This window comes from Epinephelus fuscoguttatus, linkage group LG3 (genome assembly GCF_011397635.1).
Source record: "Epinephelus fuscoguttatus linkage group LG3, E.fuscoguttatus.final_Chr_v1".
In the NCBI taxonomy this organism is placed as follows: domain Eukaryota; kingdom Metazoa; phylum Chordata; class Actinopteri; order Perciformes; family Serranidae; genus Epinephelus; species Epinephelus fuscoguttatus.
Window position 1 is genome coordinate 26,918,245 of NC_064754.1, and position 13,603 is coordinate 26,931,847.

A 13,603-nucleotide genomic window follows, 5' to 3' on the forward strand; every position below is an offset into this window, starting at 1 on the left:
CTTTTAATAAATAATACCTGGGGATGTTTACTTATATTAGACTTTTATAGTTGCATATTAAGTCATGAATTTGTAATGGTGTAGAGAAATGCTTAAAAGCCTCAAGTACATTTAATAGGCCAACAAAACTCTGACATGCCACAGTCACAACAGGTATAAATGACTTAAGGTTTAAATGGAACAGATTCATCATTAGCTTCATTTTATAGTCTTCCTGCTATGCTTAGTCAGAATGTCAGCAAGGAGAAAGGCTTGTAGGGATAAACAGTAGTGGTTGATTGGTCACTGATGGGGTAGTTTAGGGACAATGAAAATACTTTCCACAAAGCTGCCATCTTAGATATGTGTACGCACTGAGCTTTAGAAGATTAAAATCAAATTTATTTTTGAAATAGTAGTTTATCTTCTCTCCTTTATATTGAAAGAGGTAGGAACAGTAACAGTATGATTTAATTCTTAAATAGTATTGAATCACACACTAATGGAACCAGTATAACAAGCATGTTCATTTTGCCTCTATAAGAAATGACTTTTCCACATTGCTGGATAATTCAACAAGAATAATGGGGTGTAAGGTTGGAAGCTTTGACTAATGACAAGTAAAATTTGCCTTTTTCATGCACCCCTGCTATATGTTAGTATCATGTATCTCATGTGGCATTTGTACCAAAGCAGTGTAATAATCTGTAATGAAATTCACATTCAATTATAATGATGCACAAGGAAATAAAATGTGTTAAATAAACCAGATTAGACATGAAATGAGCCAATTTAAAGCAGGGATGACTTGATTTATGGTATTAATTTTACCCGTGCTTTAAAAATGTTTGCCATTAGGAAGTTCTGCTGTGGGAGAAACCCACAGTTATTTTGTGTTCGTCTTGTGCTCTCTTTTCACATTAACTTTCAAATGGTCAAAGATGATATTTTGTCATTTCCTGCACTAATGCCAGTGCAGGAGGAGTCTGGAAAGGTTAGCTGAAGTTTTAGCATTTTAAAATTTTATGATCTCTGCAGCCCTATTCAGAGGTGTAATGAGTTGTGGTCAATGTGAAGTCCTTGCAGAGATAAAGTTAGAGAAAGAAAAGCCAGCATGGAGCTTCAGGCGTGGAACTTGGACAGATTATCAGGGTTTCAACAACAAGTAGTTTGAGGTTGGACATGTAGAATCTTTTGTTACTGGGTATTTAATATTAGCAAAAGATAAAAAAACAAACAACTATGACCTTTTCTCTGTGTGAGACTTTTTACATGCATAACAAGAAGAAATGACATTTAGAAACTCCAGTGGAGGAAGAACTGCTGGGCAGTAAATGTAGAAATTGAAATCACTAGGTATTAGCCCTCCCTCATGGGCTTAATGAGAGTCAGGAGTTCCTAAAACTGCCTGGGGGTCTGTGCAACAGTAGTGTATTTATAAAGGGTTGGCCGCCTAGCCAGGTTTGTTTAATTATCATGAAAAATTGTGGATTATTAAAACAAAGACAATTGAGGCTTCCAGTGTGTTGATACTTGTTGAGCGAGACAACAAGTATTATCAGCCTTTCACACTCAGCTGTCTTGCAACACTGGCTACTTTCTCATAGCACCATGCTCTGTTGTGGGCGGGTGAAAAATGTTCAGTTAGTAGGTGAGAAAGAGAGCGAGACTGGCGTTGTGTTGAAATGGCAGTAGTTGGGATGTCTTTTTTGCCAAATGAGAGAACACAGGCCAGAAAACAAGATGTGAAAGCCATAAATCTTAGATTCTGGACCAAAGTAATTACTATTGATCAATACTTATATCAGCAGTCTGCAATTATGTTAATTTTGTCTTTTAGGGCAGAAAAAAATGTAGCTAATTCCATCTAATTTGAGCAGTCACTGGCCTCATCATAGGGTATAAACTGTGAAAATAGCAGGAATTTTAGCACAGACTCAGACACCGAGTACGGCAGCCCAATGCCTATGGCGAGATGTAGGAGGCTGAGCAGTGACAGTAACTCTCCTAAGACAATTTTGTCTCTGAAAGCCTGTATCAGAAGAAGTATATACCCTCCAACACACAGTCAGTGGCCAGAAAGGAGGAACACATTTCTACAGTGACTTGACTTTTAAAGAGGCAAAGTCATGCGTGAGAAGTGCAGTTCTTTTTCCTTCAATTTAGAAACAAATAAAAAGTCAAGTTTTTATCGTCCTCAGATTCAGAGGTCGTGACGCTTTTATCTCATCTTGTCTAGAATCCTGCTCTGCTCTCTCTCGTCCTGCTTCAGTCAGCTGCTTTCATACTTATTCAGACTGAAGCAGGAAGGATTTTAACTGGTGTCAAATGAAGATTCAGTATATCCCATACTCTAGTATCTTGCCACGGGTTACACTTTACACATTTATTAGAAAGTACAATTTTCTAGTCATGATCAAGATGATGAGTAAACTGACAGGCCACTGGTGTGTGTTAACATGTCAACAAGGTGCTATTTTAGGTGAAGTTTTGGAACAAACTAACAGAGGATGTCAAGGAACCAATGGCACTGTGCTCCGTCAATGTTAGCAAGACAAGAAAATTACAGTAGATAATTAGGTAAGCAAATACGCAGGGATGAAATCGTAGATATGAATGGTTTGTTTTAATGACTTGGACAATTAGTTTTAATTCCAAATTAACCAGAACAAGTAATGCCTCTTCCAAACTGGGCACAATGCGAACAAGCAAGCAAGCGAACATCTTATTGGTACAGTGTTTCCTAATGAAGACGTTGTAGCCTGCTCCATATGTCAGCAAACAGGCTAAGTGATGTGGTGGTAGTTTGAAGAAGCACTTGCCCTGGTTCTATTTTGGCATCCAACCTGTTTTCAGAGCAACAGCAAGCCCTTGCTTAGGTTCACTCAGGGCTTGATAGGCTACCTGAATGTTGTTGCACTTTTTTGTGCTCCATGTTATATGGTAGGAAGAGGTGTGAGAATGTCTTGTAGACAGTGGTATGTAATGTTTCCCCAAAAGCGAGGCCAGATTCGAGGCATTTTTTGTTTTGTGATGAGTGTGAAGTTGTAAGTAGTATTTACTAGGATGTGATACGGCCCTACAGGTTGGTAAACTATAAAGCTCCCATCATGTAATTCTCATCACCTTGTTTAACCGTATCAGCTGAAGGCACAAGCTATAAATGTCAACACTGCAGATCCATCATACATATACAGTGCATCAGCCCATATAAGTTTTACAGCTACAGATGGAGTCAGTGTTGTTACATGACAACAAGTTTTATACTGCAGTGTTTGTTCTCTGAGAGCCAGAGAAGCCTGACTGTTTCCAGTGTAGACTGAGGGCAAACGATGATCATATTATCATCCTGAGATGCTTCTTCAAAACAGCAGTGGCAGGAAATTTAATATTATCTTTTAAATACATCTTTTAAACCTGCATTTTAAGATTTGTTTTGTCTTCTGGCTAATTGGGAGCAGTGGAAACAAGCTGTAAACACAAAACCGATATATTATTATCTCAATATTCTGAATTGGTGGACTTGTTGTTGTATAGTTACACATCCTACAGTTATTTTGCAACATGGACATTCATGTGAAGTTGTGTTTGTGTCTGCCTGAAGAGTGTAAGTTCAATATACACTCTCGTTTAGCTCTAGTTTTGGTCTACACCAGCTCCTGTGTAAAATATATGGCTCTTTAGCCGCTAAGCGCTCCACTGGGTTGTTTTTTTTTTACTGAAAACTGTGCTAAAGAGAGCAGTGACAATGAACCAAAATAGTTAAGTTGTGAGTTGAACTAAAACAGTGAGCTGTGAGATGCTGAAATGTTCTGTGAAGGCTGAGGGAAACTGCAGAGCAGGGTTGTAACTCTATAGGTCACAACAAGCAACTAGAGATGGGCAATTTAAGTAATTTCCTTATTGGTTTAAGTACTTACAATCTAATGTAAGAATAGGAATGTAAATTGGCAATGGAAAATGGAAATAACAATAATAATGGAAAACAAGTGCAACTTGAAAATCATTTATTGAACAACCATGCTATTAACCCCTAAATTCAAAGTTGAAATCAGAAAATTCAGTGAACTTTCTGTTACTGCCATGATCAGATGCAGTCAGATGCAGCACTTAAGAACCGTCTTTCCAGGGGTTTCATTTATAAAACAATGCGTAGGATCCATACTGAAAATGTATGTACTGACAAAAGTCAAAAAATGTGCCACAAAATATTTGACAACTTCTACAATCAGGTTTCCACCTCACCATCAGCATTGCCAATTTCCCGTCTCCAAAATGTTGGTAAGCATGGGTCAAACTTTCTCTACACTGCACTCAGCTCTACAGTGAAATAAGATTTTACCCTTTTTATATGGCAAAAAAACATATAAAAGTCATGTGAAAGGGGAGAATAGTAAATTCCAAATCAAGCAGTGAAGTACTGAAGTCCTTCCTTATAAGTGACACGTTTCACATTATAGGTAGTCATTTGATCCATTGTCAACTTTGATAGATATATAGATTTGCCATCATGACATTTTTGCCCCCTTTCAATTGTGGTTTAGCAAACTGTATTGTGTTAACATGTGTTATTACGTACTTTTGCTATTCCTGTTTTTAGACAAGTTGTTATGTATTTTTTAGTATTTATTAAAATTAATTCTAAAAATGACTTATGTAGAAACATGTAGCAGACACAGGTTGCAGTAGTAATACATACTGTGAGCAGGGTAATATAATCAGCTGATGAAGAGATGTGGAGAAAAGGTTTAAGTGCCAGCTGGTGTTGAAGTTTGACCAAGAACTATTCCACCAAAATGAAATATCACTTTAAAAAAGAAGTTAGAGTGGCTGTGGTGTCTCAGTAGGCTAACGCATGAATAACTCTGGTTTGAACGTGGCTCTCAGCCTTTGATATATGTCATTCCTGATCTCTCTCTCCAATTTTCTCTTGTCAGCCGGCACCGTGTATGTCTTGTAAAACATTGAAATGCTACAAAAGTCCCTACATTAAAATGTGACAGTGAAGTGAATTTTTATGAAAACCTGGAATCATGATGTCAGATATCCTATTCGGAGCTATCAGCTTGTGTAGTGCATTTTAATTGGATCAGATATCATAACATCTGCAGCATCATTATCAGGGTTTCTTAAGAATGGAGTTCAGTGGTTCCACTTCAGTAACATAATGGCCCATTCTCACTGTGAGATAGACAGAATAGCCTAATAGAGATTTCTTTCTGATGATGCAGAAGAGACCAACTTAATCCCCAGAAAAAGAAAATTGGCTTTTTGAGTGTGCGTGTGGGTGTGTATGTGTGTGAGGCTGTGTGCATGTGCATGAATGAAAACAACTCCCTCCAGAGAGATTTATCTGTGCTGATGTTTGTCTCCAAGAGGGTGATAACTGATAAGGTAATGGGCAACATATAGTCGCATATTTAGTAGAATTCATCCCCCTACAACCATATCTTTTCTGTTTTCTAGTACCAACACCATCCCTTCTTTCTTGTGCACTTCTCTTCCACCACCTCTCCTCTCCTCTCCCCCGGCGTAGTAGTAAACAGTCGTGTAAGTGCTGAAAGGGCAGCACTTGTTCTGACAATTATGAGTTTATTATCAGAACATGATCTTAACTGTGGAGCGGAACAAGACGAGAACAGACAGAGAGACACAGATGGTATCAGGAAAACAAAAGAGGGAGAGAATAGTCAAATCTTGAAGGGACTGAAGAACAAGGGCGCAAGGGAAGAAGGGAGTCAAACAGATTTGACTTAAATTACTTGTGATAAGGATGAATGAAGGAAGGCGAGTGTGTGTGTGTGTGTGTGTGTGTGTGTGACTGTGCTTGTGCATATGTTTGAGAACATAAGTGCAGATTAATTAAACTTCAGAGGGAATCGATAATGCTTTAATTTCCAGACTTAATCGATAATCTGATGCCCCTGAAATTAAAGAGTTATACCCCCCAACCGTGTGTTTTTGTTTGTGTGCGTGCGTGTGTGCGTATGTGTACACTAATCACACAGCTTCTGCCAACACAGTTGTGCAAAGATACTGACTCCCAGAGTCATCTTTTATCTTCTAATTGAATAGCGGAGACACAGACAAATAAGAACACACACACCGGCAATCTGTTGAGAAATTGTTTCTTTGATGCTGCAGTGGTTAGATGTCTTGTTTCATTTCAACATATGTATGCACTGCAGCGGCAGCACTGATGCATATGTGATGTAAATGTGGGCTGTCCTTATCCTGTGTTACAAGGTATTTGCTGGATGGTCCATTATAGTCTTAGTATTTCCAGGTGACAATTTGTTTCATCATGTGTAGCTACTGATAGGAGGCACATGAAAGCAAAAAGTTAATGAGTGGAGAAACATTAAGTACAGATGTTTGTATAAAAGGCAACACATTTACATGCCTATATGTACCCGGGTTACAGTCCGCTCTCTGCTGTACATGAGATTTCCCCAGCTAGATTTCTACTTTAGAAAACTAATTTGTTTGGTCATGTAGCAGGGTCTCTAATTGGCTCTTAACATGTAATGCTGTGTATGACTAAGACTTCAGCCAGAGAAAATATCCTGGTATGACTGTGACAGCAGAGCAGAAGAAAGGAAGGATCATTACAGGTAGCAATGCATCCTCTATTAGAAAATAAATCAATCCAAAGTCTGACTAAAATTGAAACCAATTCACAGTATCATCTAGAAAATGTTTCCTTCCTCTAAATAAAATTGAGACGCATTTGTGCTGTGAAGAGAAGCTGTGTTGTCTCTAGCCTGTCCTCTCACTGCAGTGTCTGTCCCCAAACACACAAACACAATCGTGTTTCCATCACTTCAGAGGACATTACATTCACTTACATGTTTGCCTTCCTTTTGGGGACAAAGTGCGAGTGCCTATAACATATATCATTAAATTTTGGGGCGAAGGTTCAACTCGGGTCAACGATTGTGTGATTGTGTTTGGGTGTCTGTCCCCAAACACACAAACACAATTGTGTTTACATCACTTCAGAGGACATTACATTCACTTACATTAATTTCCTGGAGTCTAAACCTAACCACTACTTTTCTAACCTTGACCCAAGCTGAACTTTCACCCCAAAATTTAATGATTTATGTTATAGGGACTTGTGCTTTGTCCCTAAAAGGAAGGCAAATCCACACAATATGAGTGTGAAAATAGATTTATGTCCCCATAACATGAGTAATACATACATGTACACACACACACACACACACACACACACACAAATGATATCACTACTACAGTTAAAATAGGAGCATTGAAGCTGTTCTGGAGACTTTTGTTTGCATTTATCTCCGTCACCAATGTGTTTAAGTTTGCAGTAGATGTTTTGACCCTTTTATTATTTTCAGCTTTGCATCCAGCACCTTCTTGACATGTGGTAATGTGCGGTGCTCTGTCCTTAAATCTGTGAGCTAACTGTATATCTAAAGTTCATTTTAAAGTGTGTCCCAGATGACCAAAAATACTCACACGTGAATGTACATAGTGGTACATGGTGACACAATCACACAATGGTAAACTCCTAAATTACATCATCTATGAATGAATGAATGTTTAAAATGAAATTGCAATTCCTTGTCACATCACTTTTTCTACCTTCCCCCTTTCTCCCCCTCTCGTCTCTCCTCTGCCTCTTTTCTCCTCTCTACCGCCTCCACAGAGCGTCCCCAGCCACCCAGGAAGCTGGCTGTTCCTCAGGACGGGGTTGAATCTCGCCGTCTCCGCCTCCACTGGGTGATGGGTGGCTCAGGTTCCTCCCCGCTGAGGTACTTTACTCTGCAGGTCAAAGAGCTGCCCAGCGGGGACTGGAACACACATACCGCTGACATCCCGCACAACGTGACCACCTGGACCGTTGACAGGTACATATGTACACATTATGTAGCGTACAGTCACATACACACACACACACACACACACACACACACACACACACACACACACACACATCTGCTTGTGTGGCGACAGTGTAGTAATTGTCTTATCATAGCTTAGCAACCATAACCACATGTGGCAAGCTTGTCAATCTCTGTATAGTTTGTATACTTCATTTATCAAGAGTTTAGAGGGTGGTGTCTTTTTTAGTGTTTCCAAAACCAAAAACACAAAAGCAAAAATTTGAGGAATGTATTAAATAATGTTTCTGCTCTAACATAAGCTGCAAATGTTAGCAGTACTGGCTAACTAGCTTACTGCCTACAGTAATAATTCCAGCAAAGCTTCCACATAGCCTTTCATAGTTTGTTGGTTACAGGTTACATTTTAAAAAGCATGTAGCCGTCCCCTGCTGTGTGGAATCTCTGCTCTGCTCTTTAACTGGATTTAGAAAAGTCTACACTCCAGCTACCCCTCTGAGGTTACTCGAGATAGTATTACATGACTGAAGAATTTGGTTTTAACCAACTAATAAAGCTAACATTAGCTTATTTATCTAGCCATGTACAGCAGATCAAATCTCCAGCTACATTTGTCTTTTAAACAGTGGACAGACAGTGGCCAGTGCAAATAAGCGAAAACACCACATCCATCTAGAGCCAGTGTTTGATTTGTCCATTCTGGGCAACTATGGAACACCATGGTAGACTCCATGAAAGAGGACACGCTCTGTATGTAGATGTAAACAGCTCATCCTGAGGTAATGAAAGCACAACCATTCTTAGTTTCAGGTGTTTATACACTGATGAAAACACAGCTATGAATATTATATTCCCTTTCTGACAATATATCCGCCTAAATCCTACACACTGCATTGAAATCGATGGTCATCAGTTGCCTACTGCTGTCTGAAGTGAAGGACTCACTGTTTCAGTAACAACAAGGAAGTGGTAAAGCTGCCACTGTGATCTTTACAAAAGGCATATGTGCAGTGCAAGTATCTAAGGAGGGGTGGGGGTTACCTAATAGTCAATTAGGCCATCTCAAGCATCCATGAAGAAAACAGAAATAGAAATTCCACATTACTGTTTTTTTCTTTCATTACAGAGGCATCACGTGGAGATTTTGCTTAGCATGACATGTTGGACTTGAATTAGTTAAAGCAGTTGTTAAAAAATCTTGTCATGTTTATGCATCATTGGGGAGAAAAGTGGACAGAGAGAGGGGGGATGCTGTGAATTTTCAAAGCTTTATTTATTTAGCACATGAAGTGCCGAAAAGGTTTGTGAAGCAAAAAAAAAAAAAAAAATAGATAAACCACAAAAAACACCACCAGGGAGAGCAGAGTAATCATAATCACTGCAGAAACGTGGAGAATCTCAGTCACCTAATCACACAGGCACAGCAGGAAGTGCTCTTTGTCTTTTTCTCTTAATACCTTTTTTTCCCCTCACTCTGTCTTTGTGCTTTCAAGTTTGTGTGTGCCGTTTGTCCATAGTCTCTCTCTCTGTCTGTCTCTCTCTCTCTCTCTCTCTCCAGCTGTTTTTGCCTTTTCTTCTGTCATTCCTCTTCTGTCACCAGCTCCTTCCCTCCCTCCATCCATCCATCCATCAACAGCTAGTTCTTTCAGAAATCACAAGGCATTTCCTTTGTTCACTTCCACTAATTCTCAGGAGGAGAGCTCCATGTTTTCCTTTTCCACCCCTCTCTCTCTATCCCTCCATCCTCTTCTCCCTGGTGAGACTGTCATTATGGCAGCAGGTGATAGTGGTCATACTCAACGGCTACTCCAACTTCCCTGAAACCCTAAGTAGCAGAGCTATGATGAGGCTTTAGTTGTGTATCATGTGTCCGTGTGTCTACTGCTGCGTGACTGTTTGTGTACGCTCCTTCGCAAGCCTTCACAAAGCTATTTGAGATGCTGAAGAGCACGCTTTCAGTGTGTCTGCATCAGCCTGTTTCAACCTGCCTCAGGGAGAGTCGATCTGCCATGATGGTGGTGCTGCTGTTGTTGTTTTGATGCCATTTTCGGGCTCATTCTATCACTGAATGCTCTCATTACAGCGCCGGATGGAGGAATTAGCTTACATCTCCACACGCTCACACTCATAGTTACTTGTTATCCAACCTTAATTGTTGTTTTCCACCGAGACATCTTTGGAACCAAAACATCGAAGTCCCCAGGCTGATGCAAACATAGACACACACACGTACAGTATACACACACACACACTTTCAAACACTGTCCTTACCATCGTCCCAGTGCTGTCGGTACCCCACCCTCTTTGAGCTTGGTGCCTTTGATCTCTTATTCCTACGATACCCACAACCCCATAGGGCCTTTGCTTGTCCCTTATTGGGCCTGGCTCATTATTTTACAAGAGGGCACTTGAGCAGTTCTCCTGTCGCCTGCTGAATTTCCAACTGGTCGTCTGTAGTCTGCTTGGAACCAGGGTGGGGCGATATGATGGTATATGCTGTGCAACAGTGGAAATGTGTCCACCAGTAGAGATTTGGCAATACTGTGTCTATCGTGGAAGCTATCAAACTTAGGCTATGTAGAAAATCAAGGCTGGATTTTGTGATTCTCATGTGATCTCTTGACCTTACTTATGCAGCTGCCTTGCTAGGTAACCTGATTTAGACAGACATGGAGGAGGACAGTGAAGCTGTAACACTTAAAATAACTGTTCTCAGGAACCCTAAAGCTTCCATATCGACAGAATTTTAGTTTTTACTGTGATGGATCTTTTGTTTTTAACTCAAGTATTGTCTCAGGTGAAGCACTTTTTTAGTTTGTTTGTATGGAAGAAAAGAAAAAAATGCAATCAAATGTAATTGAATTTACACAACAGTTAGTGGTAGTTAACCTGATATAAAATTACATATCCAGAACCATGATAGAAGATTTTGGCCTTATAACCCTCTCCTCCTAGGAACTGTTTAAATAAAGTCTAGAGAAGGACTCTGTAGGTAATTGTGTGCACAGTGATGAGGGATGGAGATACTTCCTGTTACAATTTATCTTAATTCATATTTATTTTATTAATTTATTGATTAAATCGCTCCTGTTAGCTCTTCTTAATAATTAGATGTGAACAATACAAAAATAGGGTAAATTGCTTTTTCATCACCGACTGTCATTTTTAAAATTTAATCAGTTCCCCACGGTGTGCAGAAGAGGGTATACATTTAAACTATTAGCATGCTGTAAGGCGCCATAGACTTGTTCAGCTAACAATGGGTTCCTGTTCATTCAGCTGATTGTAAGTGGCTCTAGAGTAAAGTGTTTTCAAAATGACTGATGCAAATTGTTATTCCGCGCTCATTAATGCATTCACCTTGCACAGAGGAGAAATGCAGATAAGATGTTGTGGTAGTATGACAGTAAAATACTTTGGCAGGGGAGACAATTAGAAAGGGTGTAAAATGATTATTATTTAAGTCCTTGTCAGCTCTTCAGTTGCCACTGAAAGAGCAAAAATATGTCTGTGAGAAGGGGGGTGGGTTTGGATGAAGATATTTCTGAAGAGTTAAAGATACCCAGTGGAGTTTTTGACAACTTGTGGTGCTGTAGAGTAATGTTTCAATGAGCGGTTTGTTTTATTTGTATCTTGCATTGAACATTTTTGTGGTAAGAGAAGAAGAAAACCACAAGCTGATGAAAAAAAAAAAAATCAGCAATAGACGTCTTAACAAACATCTCATAGATAAAGGAGAGAGAGCTAGTGAGAAACCTTGAGTGAAAACAAAAATCTGTTTGTTTTTAAATAGCTTTACAGCTTTGGCATTGTTGTAATTCTTGTAAATTACCTGCTGTATGAACTCATTTACTGTTTTCCTAAGTATACAGCTGCCTCACCTTGATTATTGTATTTATCAAATCAAACTTTATTTATCTAGCACCTCTCATAGTTAACCGCCATTCAAAGCTCTTTACAGACCACTGATGAGCTAATTAGACAGTCCAAATATAAACTGTGAAATAATTAAGTACCGGTACAATGATAATAGGCGGCACTGAAGTGTAATGCTCACCCCCATAGTACAACTTTCAAGTAAAATGAAAAGCAATTGGTGCATCCACTGCAATGAGTGAAAATTAATTATGAGTACTGAGAAAAGTTTTGGCTGACTGTGATGCTTTTAAGGCACAGCTGGTTCTGAGGAGCGTCCACACTGAGGGTGCTTTCACATCTGCCCTGTTTGGTTTGGTTTAATCAAACTCAGGTTTGTTTGCCCCCTAAGCGCGGTACGTTTGGGCAGGTGTGAACACAGCAATCGCACTCAAGTGTGCACCAAAACAACCAGGCCGAGACCTTCTTGAAGACGTGGTCTCGGTCTGATGAAAAACGAACTCTGGTGCAGTTCAGTAGTCATACAAAAGTCCCTTGCACAAAATTATGAGTGTAATGGTAATGGTGGAGTTTTATTGGCTTTTTATCAGGACCTCTTGTGCTCACAGACAAAAAAATAAACAGATATTTAAGAAAAAGAAAGAGGTGTCCAGCTGAAATCAATAGCATGTGAATAAATGGGATATTTAGTAGCTTTAGTTGCTTTTTTGCATCCATCCGTTCATGTGTATTTGTTTGTGTTTTTGTCTATAGATTAAAGCCCTTTACATCATACAAGTTTCGGATGCTGGCCACCAACGATGTAGGAGACAGTGTCCTCAGCAAAGAGACGGAGGCTGTAACAACTCTGCAGGATGGTGAGAGACTGGGAGCACTGGGGAGGAACGAAATAAAGGAAGACTAGGGGATATGTGGACTTGAAAACAATAGAGAGAGACTGTAGCAGCATGACTGCCTGCATGACTTTTTCTCCCTCACTGTCTTTCTGTGTGTTTTCTCTTCAGTGCCTGACGAGCCTCCAGTGATCCTCGCAGTGAAACCCACAACCACTACCTCAGTCCTGGTGCAGTGGAAGGTACCTACAGAAAGATGCACACACAGTATACACACACAGAGACCCACACAACGAAACTTTGAGTGCAGGTTAATCACCTATATTTGGAAAACCTCTGCAGACTTGCTGTATGCCGTGTTTGTACGTGTGTTTCATGCTGTTGTGTGTGGATACAATTATCATTATTTATTGAACCAGAAAAGGTCAGAGGGCAGCACAGACAGATTGGAAAGATGTTGAGTGGGAGGGTCGGACAGACGGAGGGACAGACCGTCCTGGCTGGGGGAGAAAAATGTTCACACTCTTAATGAGGATATACCAGCAGGAGAGAATGTTAGAGGGCAAGAGAAGCAAACATCAGCAATGTCCAACACCAGAGGAGAGAAAGAGGAGTTATGGAAAAACAGAGGTGGTTTTAGAGCAGCCGTGACATGTGAATAGACAGTAAATACTGCCTGGCTACTTCACTACTTGTCACTCTTCCTCTTGTGTTTGGAAGTGTCTTCTCTCACTCCTTCTAGCCTTATGTCAAAGCAGAAGGAGACAATGAAAAACAAAGCCACCAGCAATTTCATCATCCTTTACAAGAGTGCCAAACCCACTGAAGCATCACTTTGTCTGTGCGGGTTACAGCCGGCCCAATCCACCGGTCCTTTAAAGTGGACTCTGCTGATAAAATACTGCTCTGCCAGCCTGCCAGTGTCCTGTCACTCACTTCACTACACCAAGAAAATGAAAATGAGCACAGGCTTTCTTTTGAGAAATTGAGCACTAATGCTTCTGTACGTGTGCCTGTGTGTGTGCTTCTTTGCATGTTTTC

At 40.0% G+C, this 13,603-nt stretch overlaps 1 protein-coding gene across 2 annotated transcripts in view; it reads left to right on the forward strand.

The window, feature by feature from the left end:
• LOC125886087 (protein sidekick-1-like) overlaps positions 1 to 13,603 on the forward strand; it is a 270,398-nt gene that overhangs the window by 236,409 nt on the left and 20,386 nt on the right. For both annotated transcript variants that reach the window (XM_049572031.1, XM_049572032.1), the window contains exons 31-33: positions 7,658 to 7,859; positions 12,483 to 12,586; positions 12,734 to 12,804. In XM_049572031.1, the coding sequence (XP_049427988.1) occupies positions 7,658 to 7,859; positions 12,483 to 12,586; positions 12,734 to 12,804 (377 nt within the window). The remainder of the gene's footprint in view (positions 1 to 7,657; positions 7,860 to 12,482; positions 12,587 to 12,733; positions 12,805 to 13,603) is intronic.